Raw genomic sequence first — 18,297 nt, 5'->3', positions numbered from 1 at the left:
CACTGCATTAATCAGCCACCCAGCAGCCACCCTGGGAGCCTCTCCAGTCCCTTCTTAAGGAAAGATGGGGAGCCAGGGAGCTGACAGCCGCTCAGCCCGTCCTGGGGACACCTGCAAATCGGAGACCTCATGAGAAATGTGAGAGAAGAGCAGAATGTGGATGAAAGTTTCAAAAAGAGGACAAAATCCTCTGATATCACCAAAGAGGAAAGGAGTTGGGAGGGAAAGGATTAGGCAGAAGCAGAGCTGGCTACAAACTGGGGGAGGGGTTGGCGGAATCAATCAATCTCATCCCAGCCCTGCCTGGTCCTGCCGGTGAGACCCAATCTTGTGACCTGGGGCATGTCTCATGCCTCAGTTTCTCCACCTGCGCAACAGCATTTGGGACTAGACAATTTCTGAGGCCCCGTGTGTGCGTTAGCCTTGAGATGTGTTTTTCAGGAAGAAATGGAGTCATGCAATCCGTGGGTCTGACCCGCTCCCGCCCAGGATCCAGGTAGGACATTGTTCTAGCTACTAGAGACGGAGCAGTCGGCAAAGCAGACAGAACTCTATGCCCTCCAGAGATCGCCACACACGGTAAAAACTGCCAGTCTCCAAACTGCTGAGAAAAGACAAATGCTTCTACTACATCTCCAAGTGATATTTTTATTGGTGGCAAGAGGAAAGGAGAGATTCTTTGTTCATCAGATTCTCTCACTAATGAGAATACCTGAAGTCATGGAGCGACTGTAATCAGGCCAGGTGCTGGGCAGACTCCAAACCGCCGTAAATAAGAATGGGGGTTTACCTAACCTTCCCCTTCAAACTCCAAGACGAGGAGGGATGGGGAAGGAGGCAGAGCGGCAAAGAGCCTCCCTCTCCCAAGTAGCAGGGAGTCGGAGGTGATCGAGGTGACCCCCATTCCTGGGCCCTGTCCATCAAGGTGAAGTTCAAGATTGAATTTCTAGGCGCAAAACCCAACATTCCGATTTCAGCTGTCACAGAAAGCAACCCTGGATGTCGGGTGGACGTCGGCGACGTCATCAGGCAGACGGCTGACGCAAGGAGGCCGGGGCTCCCTCACTTGCCAAGGTGAGGATCTATTATTTGGAGGAAATCAGGATGCAGGTCAAACCCAGGTAGCCCTTGACCCCCAAGCTCCGTCCACCCCAAACTGCTGTTGGCACCCCACAGAAATAATGATCTTGCGGGAAATTTTTTTTAAATGGTCAAGTTCTGGTCTGTTTAGTTGGATCATCTTCAGCCTGGCCTTTTTAGGGGGGTTGGGGTGCGGTGGGCATCAGGTGAAAGAATTTCAAGCTTAGATGCAACCACATGTGTCCACTGTGAGCTGGGGGCACGCGCAGCTGTGTGACCGGGTTAATCACGGGCCTCCCTGAGCTGAGGCTCCTGTGCCAAGTACAGCTAATGATGTCCACTCTGAGGCCGGGAGAAGGCACTCCGTAAAGATGCTGTTGGCCATCTCCAGGGCTCGCGCCAAGCCTCCTGCGGAGCCCATGCTGTTGAAAGTTGAACTGTTTGCTTAATTAAATGTGAGCAGGGTTGCCTGGCCATTTCTCACAGACAGAGAGGTGTCTTGGCCTCGTGACAAGTGAAAACTGGGCATGTGCTTTTCTTCTCTGCCATCTCTGGAGGCACAACGAACCCTTAGACATCACTTCTGGCTGAGCCCTTATCATGGTAGATGGTTCTGCAATCGAAGGCATCATTGATGTCAACCAAGGGGACTGTTCAGGTGATGGGGGAGGGGGAGGTCAGGAAAATGCCAACTCTAGTCCCCTTTGGTGATATCCAGGCCTAAACTTAAACTCTGGCTTTCCCCTGACTAGCTGGATGACCCTGAGCATGCGCTCAGCCTCTCTGTTCCCGCCACTTCCCTCCTGCCTGAGAGCTGATCAGAGAGGGTCTTGGCAGAAAGCAAGTGCCCCCTGGAGTGGGCAGCCCCAAGAGCAGTTGAGGAGATGAGGGGATCACCCAGGAATGATGAGCACCAGGGAACAGCAAGAAGGGACAGGCACCACCTTCCTTAGACCTGGAGGGACAGAGAGGCACTGATGCTCCAAGAACCAGCAAGAACTGTGGGCCAGGCACCAGCTGTGACCGCAGGTCAAAGGGCACAGCCACTGCCAAGCCACAACCCAGTAAGGAAGGACTAGGAGAAACAAATACCCATAATGCTCTCCTTCCATTAGCAGATCTCCGGCTGGCACCCCCTGTCAGCCAAACCCAACTGGAGGGGGCCAAAGACAAGGAGCCCCGAATATGTTGGGCACAGAGAAAGGTAGAGAACAGATTGGGGACAGGTAGAGACTTACCAGCTGGGGTGGGCTGTGCAATGGCTCCCCCCTACCCCAAACACGCCTGCATCCTCATCCCCAGAACCTGTGAACAGGTTGCCTAACATGCAAAAGGGACTTTGCAGGGGCGGTTGTCAAGGGTCTCAGAGTGGGAAGATTGTGCTGGATTATCCAGATGGCCCCAATACAACCACAGGAGTCTCTGTAAGAAGGACACAGGGGGGTCTGAGGCATACCAAGGCAGCGTGAGGGTGGAGCTTAGGGATGCAGAGAAATTGGAAGGTGCTACCTTGCTGCCTTTGCAGATGGAGACACCAAGGAATGCAGGGAGTCTCTAGAAGCTGGAAAAGGCAAGAAAAAAAAGATTCTCCCCTAGAGATTCCAGAAGGAACACAGACCTGCCAAGCCACTATAGAATTCTGACCTCCAGAAGGGCAAGGGGAAAAGAATGTATTGCTTTAAGCCATTAAGTTTGTGATAATTTGCTTCAGCAGCCAAAGGAATCTGATACACATGCAGAAGATGAGGGGGTGGCTCCCTCTGGCTACATAGCCCCCTTACAATCCTCCTAAAATCATTCCCTGGTCTTAGGGTCCTCATCAAGCCCAGTTAGGATGGAGGTCAGAAGATGGCTCATACCCGGGAGCAAATGCCCTGGTAAAACAGTACTGATGCTTGGAGGGAAGGACCAGGCCCTTGGAGGGGGCTACAAAACCCACACAAGCACCTCTCAAGGGGCCTCTCTGACTGCTCCAAACAAAGGCTGATGGCAGGCTCCAACTTGCTTCTTAATATAAGTTTCACACTCTCCCTCTTTCCTTTTCCTTATTTTAATGCATCATACCCATGTCTGGACTATCTTCTGAGGGACGTGCAGCACAGTGACATACAAAAAGCCCCAGCTGCCAGGTTTGGAAACCTGGATGCTAATCTAGGATCTGCCTCAGATTTGAAGTGGGGTGAAGCATATTGGCCACCTCTGAGCCTGTTTCCCGGTTCATACAAGGGGATAGGACTGGTTTGTTGATAAGGCCCCAGGCAGCTGGCAATCTCATTCCCTGGGTCTAAGTACCTCCTTCACTGTTATCAGCTTTCCTGACCTACTGGAGCTGCAGAAGGCAGGGGTGGTCAGGGTGTCTGCAGAAAGATCAACCACATCAGAACCCCACCACCTGGCTCTGGGAGGACAGTTTGCTTGTTCTCTGCTGCCCCCTGCTGGCCTCGCAGAAACAATGCACTCCAGCTAGATACCTGGGAAAGCTGATCTCCAGAGATCACCCCTGCATCTCCCTGCCCAGACCTGGCCAATCAGGACCTTTCTCAAGGCCATTTTTCAGAGCACAGAAGAAAGCCCATGCAGACACCAGGACTCGGGATGGGAAAGCTTCCCAGGTGTATTCTGCATCCAACTTCCTCTGCACTAGTAAGGTGGGGTGTGAGATGCAGTAATTTCTCTGAAAACTGGTACTATTGTCCCATTCTCTGACTTTGGATGACAGTAACATAGGATAAGCGGCCTCTGTACACACACACACACACACACACACACACACACACTCTCTCTCTCTCTCTCTCTCTCTCTCTCTCTCTCTCTCTCTCTCTCTCTCCAGGATCCCTGCCACCACAGTCTACAGATGTCTTGACCCCCCAACCCTCTTCTTCTTTGGGAAAACTATCCTAGGGCATCACAAAGATAACTGTCAACCCAGGTGGGATCAAATAAGACCTAGCAGAGTCCTGGAACACATTTGGGCATTAGTTTTGCTGTGAGATCTGTGGGCCCTTCCCTGACCAATAAGGTGGTATTCAAACTGTCCCCAGGAGAAAGGGCAGCAGTGGGAATGTTGTACATACAAAATGGACAGAGCAAGGAAAGCTGGGAATTCTGCGGGTCATAGTGACTGGTCCTCAGATAGCATCCCGTGCCAGGTTCCTCTCTGCTTCTGAGCCACCAGGGCAGCGCTACCAGGAAGGAGCAGGCAAAGTTTCACCCCCTCCTGCCCGAATGTCCTATTCCACCTTCTCCATCTCAGGAGACTCTCCATGACCTCAGGATACTCCTCCTTTTCTGCTTCTGAAGATCATAAAGTCCCCTTCCTCTGACCTCCCCTAAAACCACCTCCTCCCACCTGGTTCCTTCATAATAGGCCTGGCTGTCTCATCGAGCACCAATCCAAAGTCAACCAACAACAAACCTCCCTTTTCTCCAAGACAGGGAGGACTTCAACTTTAAACCTCTAGCACCACAAAAGAAAAGAAGAATGAAAGAAATAGTAAAGCACCTCCAGACTAAAGTACACACTGCCTCGTTCTGGTGGCCCAAGGGGTCAAGGAATTGGAACCTCAGAAGAAGAAATGCAATCAAAGTCCCCTGCGGGGAAACTTACTTACAAGGCCATAATCATGTAAATGCCGTTTATTGATTTTCAAATTTTAGAGTCAATCTGTGGACAAAGCACAGAAGACCATTTTGGTTACAGAACACAAGACAGGTGTTAACCAGGATGATGGAAAAGTAAAGTACTTTGAATTTCAGGAAGCAGGAGGAAGTGGGGGGTAAGGGAGAAGGAGAGAAAGGGTCCCCACACTGCCATCTTCATCCTACACAGGAGTCACCAGATGGACTAAAGTCCATGAAATTCTGGGGAGCCCTAGGTATAATACACAGTTACATAAAGAGAACCAAAAAGAAGTCCCAAAATATATAAGCATCCAAAATGGGGAGAAAGAGAGGAAAGGGCTGAGAAACTGCCAAAGCAAGGCATCTTCATATTTCATTAACACGGGGTCAAATGATGCAGAGAGAAGCTGTAATACAAATGGATTATTTGGAGATAGAGAAAACGACCCGAAGAATAAAAACAGAACCAATTAAAGCAGCGACATCTGAGCTAAAGGGATAGGGAGGAAATTTCACTTTTATTCATAAGTTCTTCTATCTCTTTTGATTTTTTTTAACCATGGTCATGCATGACTTTGATTTTTTAAAAAATAATAATTGTAGCGCAGCATGGTGGAAACTCGCCTATAATCCTAGCTACTTGGGATGCAGAGGCAGAAGTATCACAAGTTCCAGGCCAACCTCTGCATCTTAGCATGACCCTGTCTCAAAATAAAAATAAAAAGGGCTGTCGATGTGGCTCAGTGGTACCACAAAAACAAACAAAAACTCTGGGTGGGGGCTGGGATGGGGGGGGTGGTATCCGTCCTGGTGAAGTTTCATCTGGGGATGGAACTCAAGCCCTCAATATTGCAAAGCATGCACTCCACCACCGAGCTACATTCCCAGACCTCAAAAAATAATTTTAAAATTTAAAAGGGAAACCAAAACCTTGGTCAATTGAACCAGAAATGATCAGGCTATCTTCTCCCTGCCTGGGTGCCATGCAGGCTGCAGGACAGAGGGGTCAGTGAAGCGGCCAGAGCTCCTTAGACGGGAAAGGTTTGGGGGTCCCCCACCCCATAGCACAGGCGGCTAGCCCAGCATGCTCTTGCAGCGCAGCCGCTCCTCCTCCTCCTTCTCGGCCATGCGGCTCTCCAGCAGCCTCAGCTCCTTATGCACCGCCTTACGCATGGAGGGCTCCAACTCCAGCACTTTCTCCAGATCCGCCTTGGCCTCCGCCGCGTTCCACACCTCGGCGTGAGCCCGGGCACGCACGTAGTAGGCTTTCGCGATGCCTGCGGGGAGGATCCGCGCTGCACCCAGCTGCCGGGTTTGCTAAACCCGGCACCCCGCCCCCGCCCCAGCCCCTAGATGCGTCCCATGCCTGTTTCTTCCTCTGCAAAAAGGAGATGATGCTAATCACCACAGTCCCGGCTCCTCTCCCTTGCATGGATTTTTCCAAAACCTGTAACTCATTTTATATTCAGAACTGTGTCTTCTTTTCCTGATAAAGGTTCCCCAAAACTGCAGAATCTGAAGGTCCTAACCTGACACTACCCCACACGGTGACTATGGGAATGAGGAAGTAAGTCCTCTTTTTTAAAAAGAGGACTTCGTGTCTGGTGCATGCGCTTTTGATGCCGTCACTGTTAACATTTTGTTCAAATACCTTCTTCACAAATATTGCCATGTCACCGCACCCTAGGTACTAATGTGGCTTTGTTACCTTTCTCTAGATTGATTGCCTGCTTCTTTAAAAAGCCTGATGACTACTCCACAAAATCACTGGTAAGTCGGGTGAGCTACTGGAGTGTGGACACTTTAAAATACTTCCCACGGTGAGCCCCCCCACACACACCTTCCTTGCATGTTTGGGGAAACCCTGCTGGGTGGAGACAAGTTTGAGGCTTCAAAGGGATGGGGAGAGAAGTCCACGAAGGTCTTTACAGGTGACCCTGTGACCCTGGGCCGGACACCCCTCCACCTGTTGGGACGCCCCGCCCCGTGACCCGCACCTGGGTGATGGCGGAGGATGTCGCTGGTGTGCTCCAGCACCTCGTAGTACTCCTCCTTCTTCAGCAGACACTGGCAGTAGTTGAGGATCAAGGTGTTGATCATCTTTTCCAGTTTCAGCCACTGCACATCCCAGGGCTTCTCCTGCCCAGTGCAGAAAATCAGCCTTGAGCTTGGGCAGCCAAAGGACCCCCTCCTCCCCAATTTACCGCAGCCGGGGCAGGACTATTCCTCCAGAGCCAACCTCACCTCCCGCCCTAGAGGGCAGCCTCCCACCTTGGTCTGCAGGTTCCGCAGGCACACGATAGCTTCCTGGTACTTGGAGGAAGCATCCTCATAGCGGCCAAGCTTGAAGAGCCGGTTTCCTTCTCCGTGAAGGATGGGTACTGCCTGCATCTTCTCTTGGTTGTTCAAGTTCCACGTCTCCCGCTGATACTCGCTCGGGGCCTCAACCTGACCCAAGAACTGCGGGTGAGTGAGGCAGGGAGCCCAGAAGCCCGAACCTCAGCAGAGACCAGGGAAGGTGGACCCAGCAAGACCCCCTGAAGTCAGCTCTGTATTGACCACAGTGTCATGTGCTAGAAGGATCATGCTTGCTGGTCAGAAACGCATGCACAGGGGTAGGAAGCAACAAGGCCCAGGGCCCTGCCCTAAATCGATACTCTGTGCAAATTAGGAAAAGGTACATCTTCATCGGGACACTTTATTCCCAATATTCAGAACTGTCATGGATACTCATTGCATTACAAGATACATTGCATTACCTTATTGCCATCTGCTGGAAAGTTGTCATTATAAAAATACAAATGTGCAATGTCTATAAGGAGCACCTTAGAGGAGATGTGCATGTGCTGTGCAACTGTTTGAGCAAGCCTATTAAGGCCTGTGTTTGCCACAGTTCTCTCTTTTATTTGTATTTGTCCATGTAGCCTTGAGGTTGAGCCTCAGCTTGACCTTAAGCTGATTCCTGGCCTGGCCTTGACCTAACCCTGATCCTCCCCGACAGCCCCTAAGAACATGTGCCGTCAATCACTCTGAGGTGTGGATGGGAGGGTGTGGATAGTTCCATGTAGCCTCTCCCAGATTTTCCAAGAACCAAGCCTGAACCCACAAACCACAGGGATCAGGCAGGAGATTGTGATCCTAAACTTCTCAAAACAAAAATGGAAGTAGTAGAAAAATGCCTCTCCAATAAACATGAACCACATTTCTTTTAAGTTGGTTCCAAGTGGGCTTTTCTCTTGGAAAACACACACACACACACACACACACACACACACAGGGAATTTTCTTTCTAAATTCCAATCCTTCTGAGGTCCTTGAACACTTTCTTGTTCTCTGGGGAGAAATAGGCCATATCAAGGCAAGTGGGGCTGGGGCTCCCCAGGATACCTCCTGTCCCCATTCCCCCTCTGGTACTGGGACAGCCCTCTCGTCCTCCTGACCCCAGAGTCCCACCTGGAGCAACTCGATCACAAATATCAGAGGCTGCGGCTCCTTCTGCAGCTCGTCCAGGTCCTCGTAGCCCAGTGTGTGGTAGGCGAACATGTTAGCCAGCCCGCATGTGTGGACATGCCACTCTGTGGGGTCCTTGCCCTCGGCTACCTGCCGCAGGCTCCGGGACAGGATGGGGTAGACCCCCGTGTGCTGTGGGAGAGACAGATGGGTAGCATCTGCTGAGAGTTAGTTGGGGGCACAGAGACCCCCTACCCCCTTCCTAGCAGAATCCACTGTCCCACTGTACCAATAACAACTGTGGTCAACGGTATGCCAGAAAAAGCACTTTATGAACTTCAATTCTTAACATTCTCCCTCCAAGGAGGGAGACATTGCTAATATCCCCATTCTACAGATAAGGAAACTATAGAGCCCAGAGAGGTTCAACAATTTGCTCAAGGTCACACAACTAGCCAATGACAGAGCCAGAATCCAAACTAGCTCCCTAAGCCATGCCCTTAGCCTCAAGTAGCCTGTGATTGACTGTCACACATCTCTTCCCCAAGGAGACCCTGAGCTTCACAAGCCTATGACTCACAGGAAGGACAGTATATAGCAGTGGAGGGATCAGGGTCCGACTCCAAGAGGGCCAGCAGAGCAACCTGGCAGTGCTGCAGCCCAGGTCACAGCACCTCCCTGAATCCCAGTTCCCTTGGTGCCCTGTGAAGTGTTGGGGCTGTTGTAGGGGTTAAAGGGGGTGATACAGAATAGGTCTGGCTCATGGCAGCCACTGGGAGCCAGGGTCGCCATCTCAGGTGGAGGAGAATCCGCCTTGGAGCCCCAATTTCCCCAACTATGCTTTCTGAGAACCCATGTCCCCGGCCAGATTCTGAGGTGGCCCAGCTCAGGCCCCCAAGCACAGCTCCAGCCACACTCAGCACAAAGAGAGTAAAGGGACAGAGGGCAGGGATGAGGTCATCTTCCCCACCCCCATCTGCCTGGATTAGCTCCTTTGTGAGCCTCGGGCCAGATGGCAGCTGAGCCTGCAGGATTAAGGCTGGCCTGGTGGAGGGAGCGGAACCAGGACTCGCTTGCTGAGGAGAGCAGCAGCCAGGACTCCCCAAACCCATCCCATAGCATACTGACCAGGAACTCTGGACCAGGCTGTCCTGGTACAGAGCATGCCCTCAGACCAAGGCCTTATCCTGCTGGATTACCTACCACCTGGTGGTACCAGGGCCCCTAGACATCACCAGTGGGCTGTGGGAGCTACAGGAACAGGGAGAAATCCCAGGAAGGAGGATAAAGGCCAGGAAACACAGCCAAGTCTTGCAGTCTCTTGAGTCTCCTGGGCAGCACCTTGGAGAGAGCAAGGAAGGTGCCAATCTCTGCTCTGCCAGCCCTTGAGGCCTGACTTGCCAGGCTTCAGGCCAGCAGGGGCAGCACAGTCACACACAGGTCTGCACACAAGTCTGCATGAACCCAGGCTCCAGCCCTGGGGACTGACTCAGCCCACTGGGGCAGCAACTGGAGACAGGGGAGCCCAGTGTCACCATCATTTGGGGGGCTTTAAGGTCATATCTACCTCGCAGATTGCTTTGTTTTATCCTTCAAAGTTGGTTTTCTGGTTTTTATTGTTGTTGTTGTTTGTTTTTAATATTTTTTTAGATGTTGTTAGATCTTTTGTTTTATTTTATTCATGTATTTATAGGTGGCGCTGAGAATCGAACCCATTGCCTCGTATATGCTAGACAAGCGCTGTACCACTGAGCCACAACCCCAGCCCGTCTGTTTTTGTTTTTCTAAATTAGTTTTCAATGAATAAACTTTGGGAGAGTCGACGGGCTTCTGCGGATTTCTGGCTTACAGACTGTACTGTCACACTGGGCCCTGTCCCTTTGACATGGCAGCCATCCAGGTGGAGATGAGGAGCAGCTGCCCCCTGTAGAATTTGAGTTTGCAACCCCAGGCCTCACAAGATTGGGCACCAGAAACAGATCTGCATGGAGACCAGTATCCTCCCCCTGGGAGAGGGAGGAATAAATTTCAGAACAGAAAATCCCAGAACCCCTCACTGACCCTGTCCCTCTGATTTAGGGAAGGGAGGGAGGGTCAGAGACCTAAACTTTAAGGTCATCTGATGCAGACTGTCCAGGCAGAGGGCTCTGTAGAGAATGATGCATGTGACTGGTGGGGAGGGCCAGGTCTCCTTGGTCCTTTCTCAAACACAGCCGATTGTCACACTGGTTGCCTACTCCTCCTGGTATTCAGGTTCTTGGGCACAGAGCTGCCCACAGAAGAGAAACACTGACTAAATGGAACACACCAGGCCTTCTCACATTTCCTGATCTGGATGCCACCCTTCCTTCCTTCCTTCCTAGGCCTGATGAACTCCAAGACTAGTTCAATGGCATCTTCTTAAAGAAATCCCCCCAAGACCCTAAAGCAGTTAGTTGTCCCTCTTTGGTGGCTTTAAAGAACTCAGCTCTCACTACTTACATTGTGACGCTGGATGCCCCACATTATAATAGTCTAGATATCTGTTCCTCCAGAAATTGAGTTCCTTGAGGGCTGTGGACTTTGCCTGTTTCACTTCTAACACTCAGAAAAGTCAAGTCAGATGTCCAGTGGCAGTTTGCTACGTGCATGGATGGATGGATGGATGGATGGTTGGAAAAAGAAAGAGAGAAATGGACAGATGAAGGTTTAATGATGGAAGATGAGACTATGAATGAATATTGGTTGAAGTGAAGAATGGATTAATTGAGACCTGAGTAGGCAGATGGATAGATTGACAGAAAAAATGTGGACATATGGGTCTATAAATAACCGTGGAAATTATGTATGGCTGCGTGTGCCTGTGCAATCATGGTAACTGTGGGCTGGGAGGAGGAGATGTGGGGGGCTATCGGGAAAACCAACAATCACTCTGGTATAAAAGTGACCAGATTGTGAGACAAGCAGTGCACTCATGTGACTGTTGATGTGGCCAAAAAAGCACAGACACCACAGAAAACCCAGAGCCATGCCCACAGGGCAGAAGCAACAGCAGCTTGTAGTTTTGCAAACAACAAATCAATCAAGTAATCAAGAATTTATTGACAGCTCCATGCATGCAGCTCTTCTGCGCTAGTAAACATGCATCCTATGGGGAGGGGGTTGTTGGTGACAAAGCCTGTCTAACATATGGCCTGAACTAAAAGGTGCATATCCATTTAAAATTATATAAATTTAAAATTATGTAATTTTATAATTTTAAATGGATATGCACCTTTAAGTTCAGGCTATATGTTTTAAACTAACTGAAACTACAGAAAAAGCCAATTCTCTAAATTCTTCATGTGATAAAAATAAAATGTCTTTAAAATTAGAAAGCATCTGGATGAATAACAAAGGGACCGGTACCAAGACAAGACGCTCAAGTAATATTTGCTAAGTAATGAGTGACACGTTGGGTGGGATCACCTAGTGGTGGAGGATGGAATTGCAGCCTGACTCTAAGAATCAGGCACTTAAAAAAAGAAGGAAAAAAAAAAGAATCATGCACTGGACAAAGGAGTGAGGGATCACAGGCCCCACTTGGATCCTGTCCTTCAACTTGTTTGGCTCAGATCACATAACTTTCTCTCTCAACAGACTGGTTCCCTTTGAGAGTATATTGTGAATCTCATTTTTAGTAAAATGAAGGAATTAATCTTTAAAATCTTTTAACTCAAAAGTGTAGTCCCAGCTTTTCAACTGCCCTATATGCACTCATATACATAGCTTTACGGAATCCCCAAAAGAACCTTTTAACTTAGACTTGTATTTACTTATAGATGAGGCAATAAAGTGGCAGAAGGGAGGAAGGACCTCCCCAGGCCACACAGCTAATAAAAGAACAGAGTTCAAGTGCAGGTTTATTTCTCTCCCAAATTATTCTTTCAAAAGGTCGTTAGCCCCTGGTGAAATAATCTGTAGGCACATCCACCATCAATAGTGAACATCAAGGGGGAGCTTTTAATGGATGGATGAGGTTGTCAACTCCTGAGCCCACCCATCAATCTTAATGTCACAATAGGAGAAGCAGGCATGGTGTGCCTCTCAATGAGAGGTACACAGTACCATCCATGACATACCTTTGCAAAAACAAGGAACCTGAATCTTGTCCAGCCCTGTAGACCAAACTCCCAATTGAACAAAAGTATGGGGAACAGAGGAACATGTTAGACAATTCCATAGAAAAACAATGAGAAAACTCAGAATGTGAAACTTCTACAGAACAACTGACCTTGCTCCTCCAACAAATCCAAATCAAAAAAATAATAATAATAAAATAAAATAAACCCCATAAATAACAAGAGATTTGGAAAACATAACAATAAAGCACTACCTATGGACTTTGGATCCTAATTGAACAAACCAAAGTCATTCACTTATAAGAAATAAATGAGGAAAAAAATAAAACAGAAATTCTAAGCAACTGGAAATTAAATGACATGAAGGAATTATCCAAATTTTTAAAAAAGATTTAATAATGACATGGTGGTTGTGTTTTTAAAATATCCTTGTATTTTAGAGATACACATCTCAATGTTTACAGATAAAATGAGCTGGTTCTGGAATTTGCTTTCACCATGTGGGATGAGGAAGGTAAATACCTCAAGGGTGGATAAAGCAGGACTGGTTATGGGTTGATGGCATCAGGTGGTGGGGACTTGGAAATTCATTATGCTTTGGCTTTGACTTTTATGTGCAATCGTAAGCAATGTTTGTTTGTCTATGAGTTTTGCCATTTCCATATGGGTCACAGAACAAGGAGCCTAATTTCTAAGGATAATTTCTAAGGGTGCCATAAATACAAAAAAAAAGGGTTTTGTTTGTTTGTTTTTTCTTGCAACGTTAGTAGGTCTAGGGAAGAGGGATAAAAAAGCAACCCATGGCCCAAAGTCTCCAGGATCTTAAAATGTTGTGCAAAAAGTAAGAACTATAAAGTGGGTGGACTCACTCCCAACGGGCAGAGCCTCCCTTTCCCACACTCCCTCAGCCAGTCATGGCCCTGGTTGTCACTGAAGGGCCTATTCTTTTGGTTGGAGATATCTTATTTCCAATGACAGGGAATGAGGATGTGGGATTTGCCTTGGAGAGTTTTGATTCCCACTCCCAACCTTCCTGAAATGCTACAGCTCTGCAAAGAAGCTGGATGAGCGGGTGGGGGAGAGGGCCAACATGGATTACTCACGATGGTGTCACACCAGAACTCTGCCACCTCGTTGATCCGCATGGACGTCAGCAGGGTTTCCCAGACTTCAAGCTTGAACATGTTCCCCATGATGATGTTCATGGGATGGCCCACCTGCTTGCTGTCATCTATCACCGTGCGCTCCTCGTCACATTTTGTGGTGCGGAAATGAAAGGTCACCTGGCCACCAAGAGAGTTGACCTCCCAAGTTCCAGAAGAAGCCCCCACTGTGGCAGACCCCCAGGGATGCCCTCAGGGGTCAACTCACCCACACCTGATAAGCTGATAGGGCACCTTAGACAGTACGAGCCTCCTTCCCACCGGTTTCCTACCAGGGACAAGGAGTCCACATCTCTCTCCCAGAGTACCCCATTCCCTCCCTCTGCTGCTCTGCATGTCTGAAAGTCCTTCCTTAAATAAGTTCCAGGAGGCCACAGATACATCCCTCAGCTACCAGATATTTGGGGACAGACATCATGACCCCCAAGGGCCCTTTCTTCTCACTTAATTCTTGGGACTCCAAGCCCCTCCTCTCGGCCCATATTAAACTTTAACCAGTCAAGTATTAAAAATGCCCTATAAATGAGTACCAAATGTCTGAGGTGGACAATTCCAGGAAAGGCCCCCCAGACTGGTCTTGAGCAAAATTGAAATCTGGTGGATGTGAGTGGTGTGCACAGGTGAAAAGAGGAAGGCTTCCATGGGGAGCCCCATTGGGTGGAAGTGGGGGACACTTACTCGGGATCCTGTGATGAAGTTTGGGAGCTCCCCTGTGCCCCCGTGCAGAATGGTCTTCTTGACCCCTTCCACATTCAGGAGCATGGTGGTGTCCATGGCTGCAGGTGGAAGGACATGCCCAGCCTAGGCTGGGATAATCTCATCCCAGGGGGACGACACCTAAGCTGCTGAGACACTTGAGGATTTGCTTGCGGGGGAGGGATGGGGGGAGGGGTTAGGGCTCCTGTGGTCACTGCAGGCAACTTTCTTCTGCCCCATCCGTGACCCCCCTCACATTGATGAAAAGCCTCTGCCTGACACCCACCTTTATTGTGTCAAGCTTTGGTTTTCTGCCATCCTAAGAAGGAAGAAGGGCAGCTAATCTCTCTTAAAGAAGGCAGAGGAGTAGAGAAACCATCAGGAGAGGCCTGGAGGCCGCCAAAGGAGAAGAGGAAGGGAGGCTTACAGTCCCCTTCGCTCTGCCTGGTCCAGGGAGCCATGACCCCAGTCCTACACTCTAAGTCCCTTTGGACCCCAGGTCAGGGCACTGCTGCCTTTGATTCCACCACCCTCCTTCTTCTCTATTTCCTCTTCCTCCTCTCCCCTTTATCTGCCCTCAGGAGGCGGAGATGTGGTCAGAGGGGAGAGATGCAGGTTTCTGGCTAAGCAAGAACTTGGAGTCTCAGAGACAGAGAGAGGCAGGTCTGGGAAAGGTGAGGTGTCTTCTGCACCGTTTTGTTCTGTTGGTTTGGGTTTCTTTTTTTTTTTTTCTTTTCTTTTTTTTTTTTTTTTGGATATAGGGATTGAATCCAGGGGCACTTCACCACTAAGCAAAATTCTCAGTCCTTTTTGTTTTTTTATTGAGATGGGATCTCCCTAAGCTGCTGAGGGTCTTGCTAATTTGCTGAATGAGGCTAGCCTAGAACTTGCCATTCTCCTGCCTCAGGCTCCAGAGTTGCTGGGATTACAGGGATGTGCCACCATACTCGGTGGTCTCTAGCCTTTTTCGAGTTCTTAAGCCCTGGATCCTGGGACCCAGGCAAAGTTTATTCAGGGTATCACTCCCTTTGAGACACGATGATAATTCAATGTGAAGACTTGGGTGTTTGGCGCTACCTAGTGGTCAGATCAATTCCGCTCCCCAGAGTCCTGAGGCTGATGGAGGACCCCCACAACACCACTCTGTCCTGGATGCTGACTTGTTACAGAGGAAAGGGACACAGGATGTGCCACTGGCAGACATAAGAAGAGCTAGGAGCCTCATAGAGCTGAATTCAAAGGACTGATCCCACCTCTTATTTACTGACATGGAGGCCTTGAATTTCTTCCATCCTCTCTAAAATCCATTTTCCCAGCTAAAAAAAGGAAGATTCTCCTCTCCTACCACCCTCTTCATGAAGTTGGGAGGCCTAGAGCTATGAATGAGACCCGAAAATCCAGCACTCCCAAAAGTCTTAACTTCCACTAATAGCTGTTGGCTTGCAAGAAGCCAAAGATGGGTAAACTGGTGAGAGCCAGAGAACCCAGCTTGGCCCCTCCAGGAAACCCTCTCTGAGGGCTCAGACCACCCCACCACAGGGCCTGTGTCCATGTCTGCCTGAAGATGCAAAGACCAGCCCTTCCCTCTTCTCTTCCTTTCTTTTTCCAACCACACAGCAACCTAGAAGGTATGCATGCATACAAAATAAAATGGATACTCAAAACAACTTCAAAGGAAAATAAAAGTGATTACCATAAACTGCTAGTGAGGGAAGGAGAACACACAGCCTCCTGACCTGGGAGTTGGTTACTTGGGAGTTTGCTTTGTAAGGATTCATTATTCTAGAGTTTCTATCAGGGGGCATTTTTCTATTGTGACTGAATTCACAATGGGAGAAAAGGACCTAATCGTGCTCCTCTTACAATGCTTGAAACTCTCCCACTGTTTCCATCGCTAAGAAGGGCCAAAGGGCACACTTGGATCGAAGTGATATTTAGGAGGAAAAAACTAATGGATTTGACCCTAGGTTGGCTGGAAGAGCTGCAGGACAAAGGGAAGAGGCCCTAGGTGCCAATGCCAGGGGGCTTGGGTCCACTGCTGAGAAAGGAAGGTTCACCATCTGTGCCAGGCCCCAGCCCCCAGGATGACCCTTGGCAATCTCTTGGCCCCCAAACCAGTCTCCCAAGGACTTTATTCAATCACAACTCTAGTTAGCAGTTTCTCTCCTTAATTCAGCAAGGACTTGCCTCTGCCTTCAGGAAACACTCTGAATTCCTCCCCTGGCCCACACACCTCTACCTCTGGCCCCTGCCCTCAGCCCTGCTCTCTGTTTTTATCAGCCTTTGTCCTGTCCTAGAATATGGCAGTGCTCCAGACCCCCCCCCAACATCAGCCCCCTGACTCCTCAGCTAAAACTCCACATACTTAGGGAAACTTCCCTGACCTCTAGCCCAAGTGAGGTTTCCTACCCCGACTTACAATCCTCCCCCTCCCCCCTCCCCCAGCACTTATCTTTTCCAGCATTTCAAACAATTGTAAGGATTTACAGTAATGTGCTTAATGTCTGTTTCTTCCATCAGACTCACAGCTCCAGGAGGTAGGTAAAGGAAATTGGTGCAAGCTTTGTTGTTGGAGAAAAGCCCATCACCTCCCCACCCAGAATGCCTGAAGTTCCTCCTCCATCCCCCTCCCCAGCACAGGCCAGGAGCTGGATACCACTTGGAGCAATGGACGTGTTTTTTTGTTTTGTTTTGTTTTGTTTTTCCTCCTTCTAAGGAGCAGGGGGGCCTCACCTGCCTCTGGAACCTGCTTTGCTTGCCTAGAGAATCCCTCCCACCCTCGAGCCACCCTCCAAGCAAGACTGAAGGGAAAGTCTTCTCATTCAGAAAAAAATACTTCTTCTGCCCTCTCTCGTTGCCATGGAGACTGCTCTTCATTAACCTGGTCTGCTAGTTGCCGTTCTGAGACACAAGAGGGTAGGAAGCTCCAAACAGAGAAGGCTCTGGGTGTCCGCATCCCAGATACTTAACAAAGATGTGGCATCTAAGGTCACACAAGCAAAATTCGAAGGTTTGGAAGTCAGACATCCAGGATTGAAGTTCCAGCTCTGACGTTCCGTGCAATCTTGGACAAGATACTTCGCCTGCTGAATCTCCAGTTTTGTCATCTGTAATGGGAGTAAAAATAGCACCACTTCCTGAAGCTGCCATGCGGATTGAGGAAGTAAATGCACTTAACTGAGCGTCGGACATGTGGTAAGGCCTCAAAAAAAAAAAAAAAAGCTATTATTATGGATGCCTATGACGTTCCAACCATGATGACAGACACTGCTGAGACAACTGTGACAAGGCCCTCCAGTTTAAGATATTTCGTTTCTAAGCATTTCAACTTCCTTGAGTCTTTCCCATAGAAACAACTCTCTCCTCCTCCTATTTCATTGCATTCAATTCCCTGATAACAATTGCCAATACAACTGGCATAAAATAGGTTTGGGTACAAGCATTTCCAACTCCTTCAAACGCAGCCCCAACATGAGTGACCAGGGTAAAAGCAAGAGGGAGTTGGAACCCTTGGTTTTTTAAAAATGAAATAGAAAATAAATCTCAGAGCATATCACAGAGACAAGAACTGTCAGATAAAGTTTTAGTTTTAGTTCATGTATAAGTATGGGCTGGTTTTCTTAAAATGAGTACGTGTCCCCATTGAACATGTTGTAACCAGTGCCAGGAAGGCCACACAAACACACAATTAGACAACTACACAGACACATTCTTTGCCTGCTTAACTCTTTCTCTAGGTTTCAGCTTTATTTTTTTTTTTTTTTTTTTTTTTTTTTTTTTTTTTTTAAGAGAGAGTGAGAGAGAGGGGGACAGAGAGAGAGAGAGAGAGAGAGAATTTTAACATTTATTCATTTTTTCTTAGTTCTTGGCGGACACAACATCTTTGTTGGTATGTGGTGCTGCTGAGGATCGAACCCGGGCCGCACGCATGCTAGGCGAGCGCGCTACCGCTTGAGCCACATCCCCAGCCCCTAGGTTTCAGCTTTAAATAACATAATTTTATATTATTAGGCACATTACCGCTGGTCCTGGATTAATGGAGTTTGAATCCTTGGCTCTGATATTTTATTCACTGGGTGAAATGTCCTCCTCAAGTTGTAGGTGGCAGTGAAGGTCCACTGTGTTCATAAATACATATGAAGTGCTTGGAACACCTAAGCCTGGTGCATAAAAGTGCCATGTACAAG

General features: G+C 48.8%; 1 protein-coding gene across 9 annotated transcripts in view; it reads right to left on the bottom strand.

Moving 5' to 3' along the window:
• Aipl1 (AIP like 1 HSP90 co-chaperone) overlaps positions 1–14,241 on the bottom strand; it is a 43,977-nt gene extending 29,736 nt beyond the window's left edge. For 2 of the 9 annotated variants that reach the window (XM_078042710.1, XM_078042709.1), the window contains exons 1-5: positions 14,093–14,241; positions 13,355–13,534; positions 8,155–8,343; positions 6,973–7,161; positions 6,699–6,840 (exon numbers count right to left, since the gene is read on the bottom strand). In XM_078042710.1, the coding sequence (XP_077898836.1) occupies positions 6,699–6,840; positions 6,973–7,161; positions 8,155–8,343; positions 13,355–13,534; positions 14,093–14,188 (796 nt within the window). In that variant the 5' untranslated portion in view covers positions 14,189–14,241. Of the gene's footprint in view, positions 1–634; positions 4,745–5,200; positions 5,979–6,698; positions 6,841–6,972; positions 7,162–8,154; positions 8,344–13,354; positions 13,535–14,092 lie in introns of those variants that run through there. The other 7 variants (XR_013436288.1, XR_013436289.1, XM_078042712.1 and 4 more) reach the window with 7 other exon arrangements.
• Between the last annotated feature and the right edge of the window lie 4,056 nt (positions 14,242–18,297).

Source organism: Ictidomys tridecemlineatus, chromosome 3 (genome assembly GCF_052094955.1).
Source record: "Ictidomys tridecemlineatus isolate mIctTri1 chromosome 3, mIctTri1.hap1, whole genome shotgun sequence".
Classification (NCBI taxonomy): domain Eukaryota; kingdom Metazoa; phylum Chordata; class Mammalia; order Rodentia; family Sciuridae; genus Ictidomys; species Ictidomys tridecemlineatus.
The sequence above is the reverse complement of the archived record's forward strand: the minus strand, read 5'-3'. Positions and strand labels throughout refer to the sequence as shown.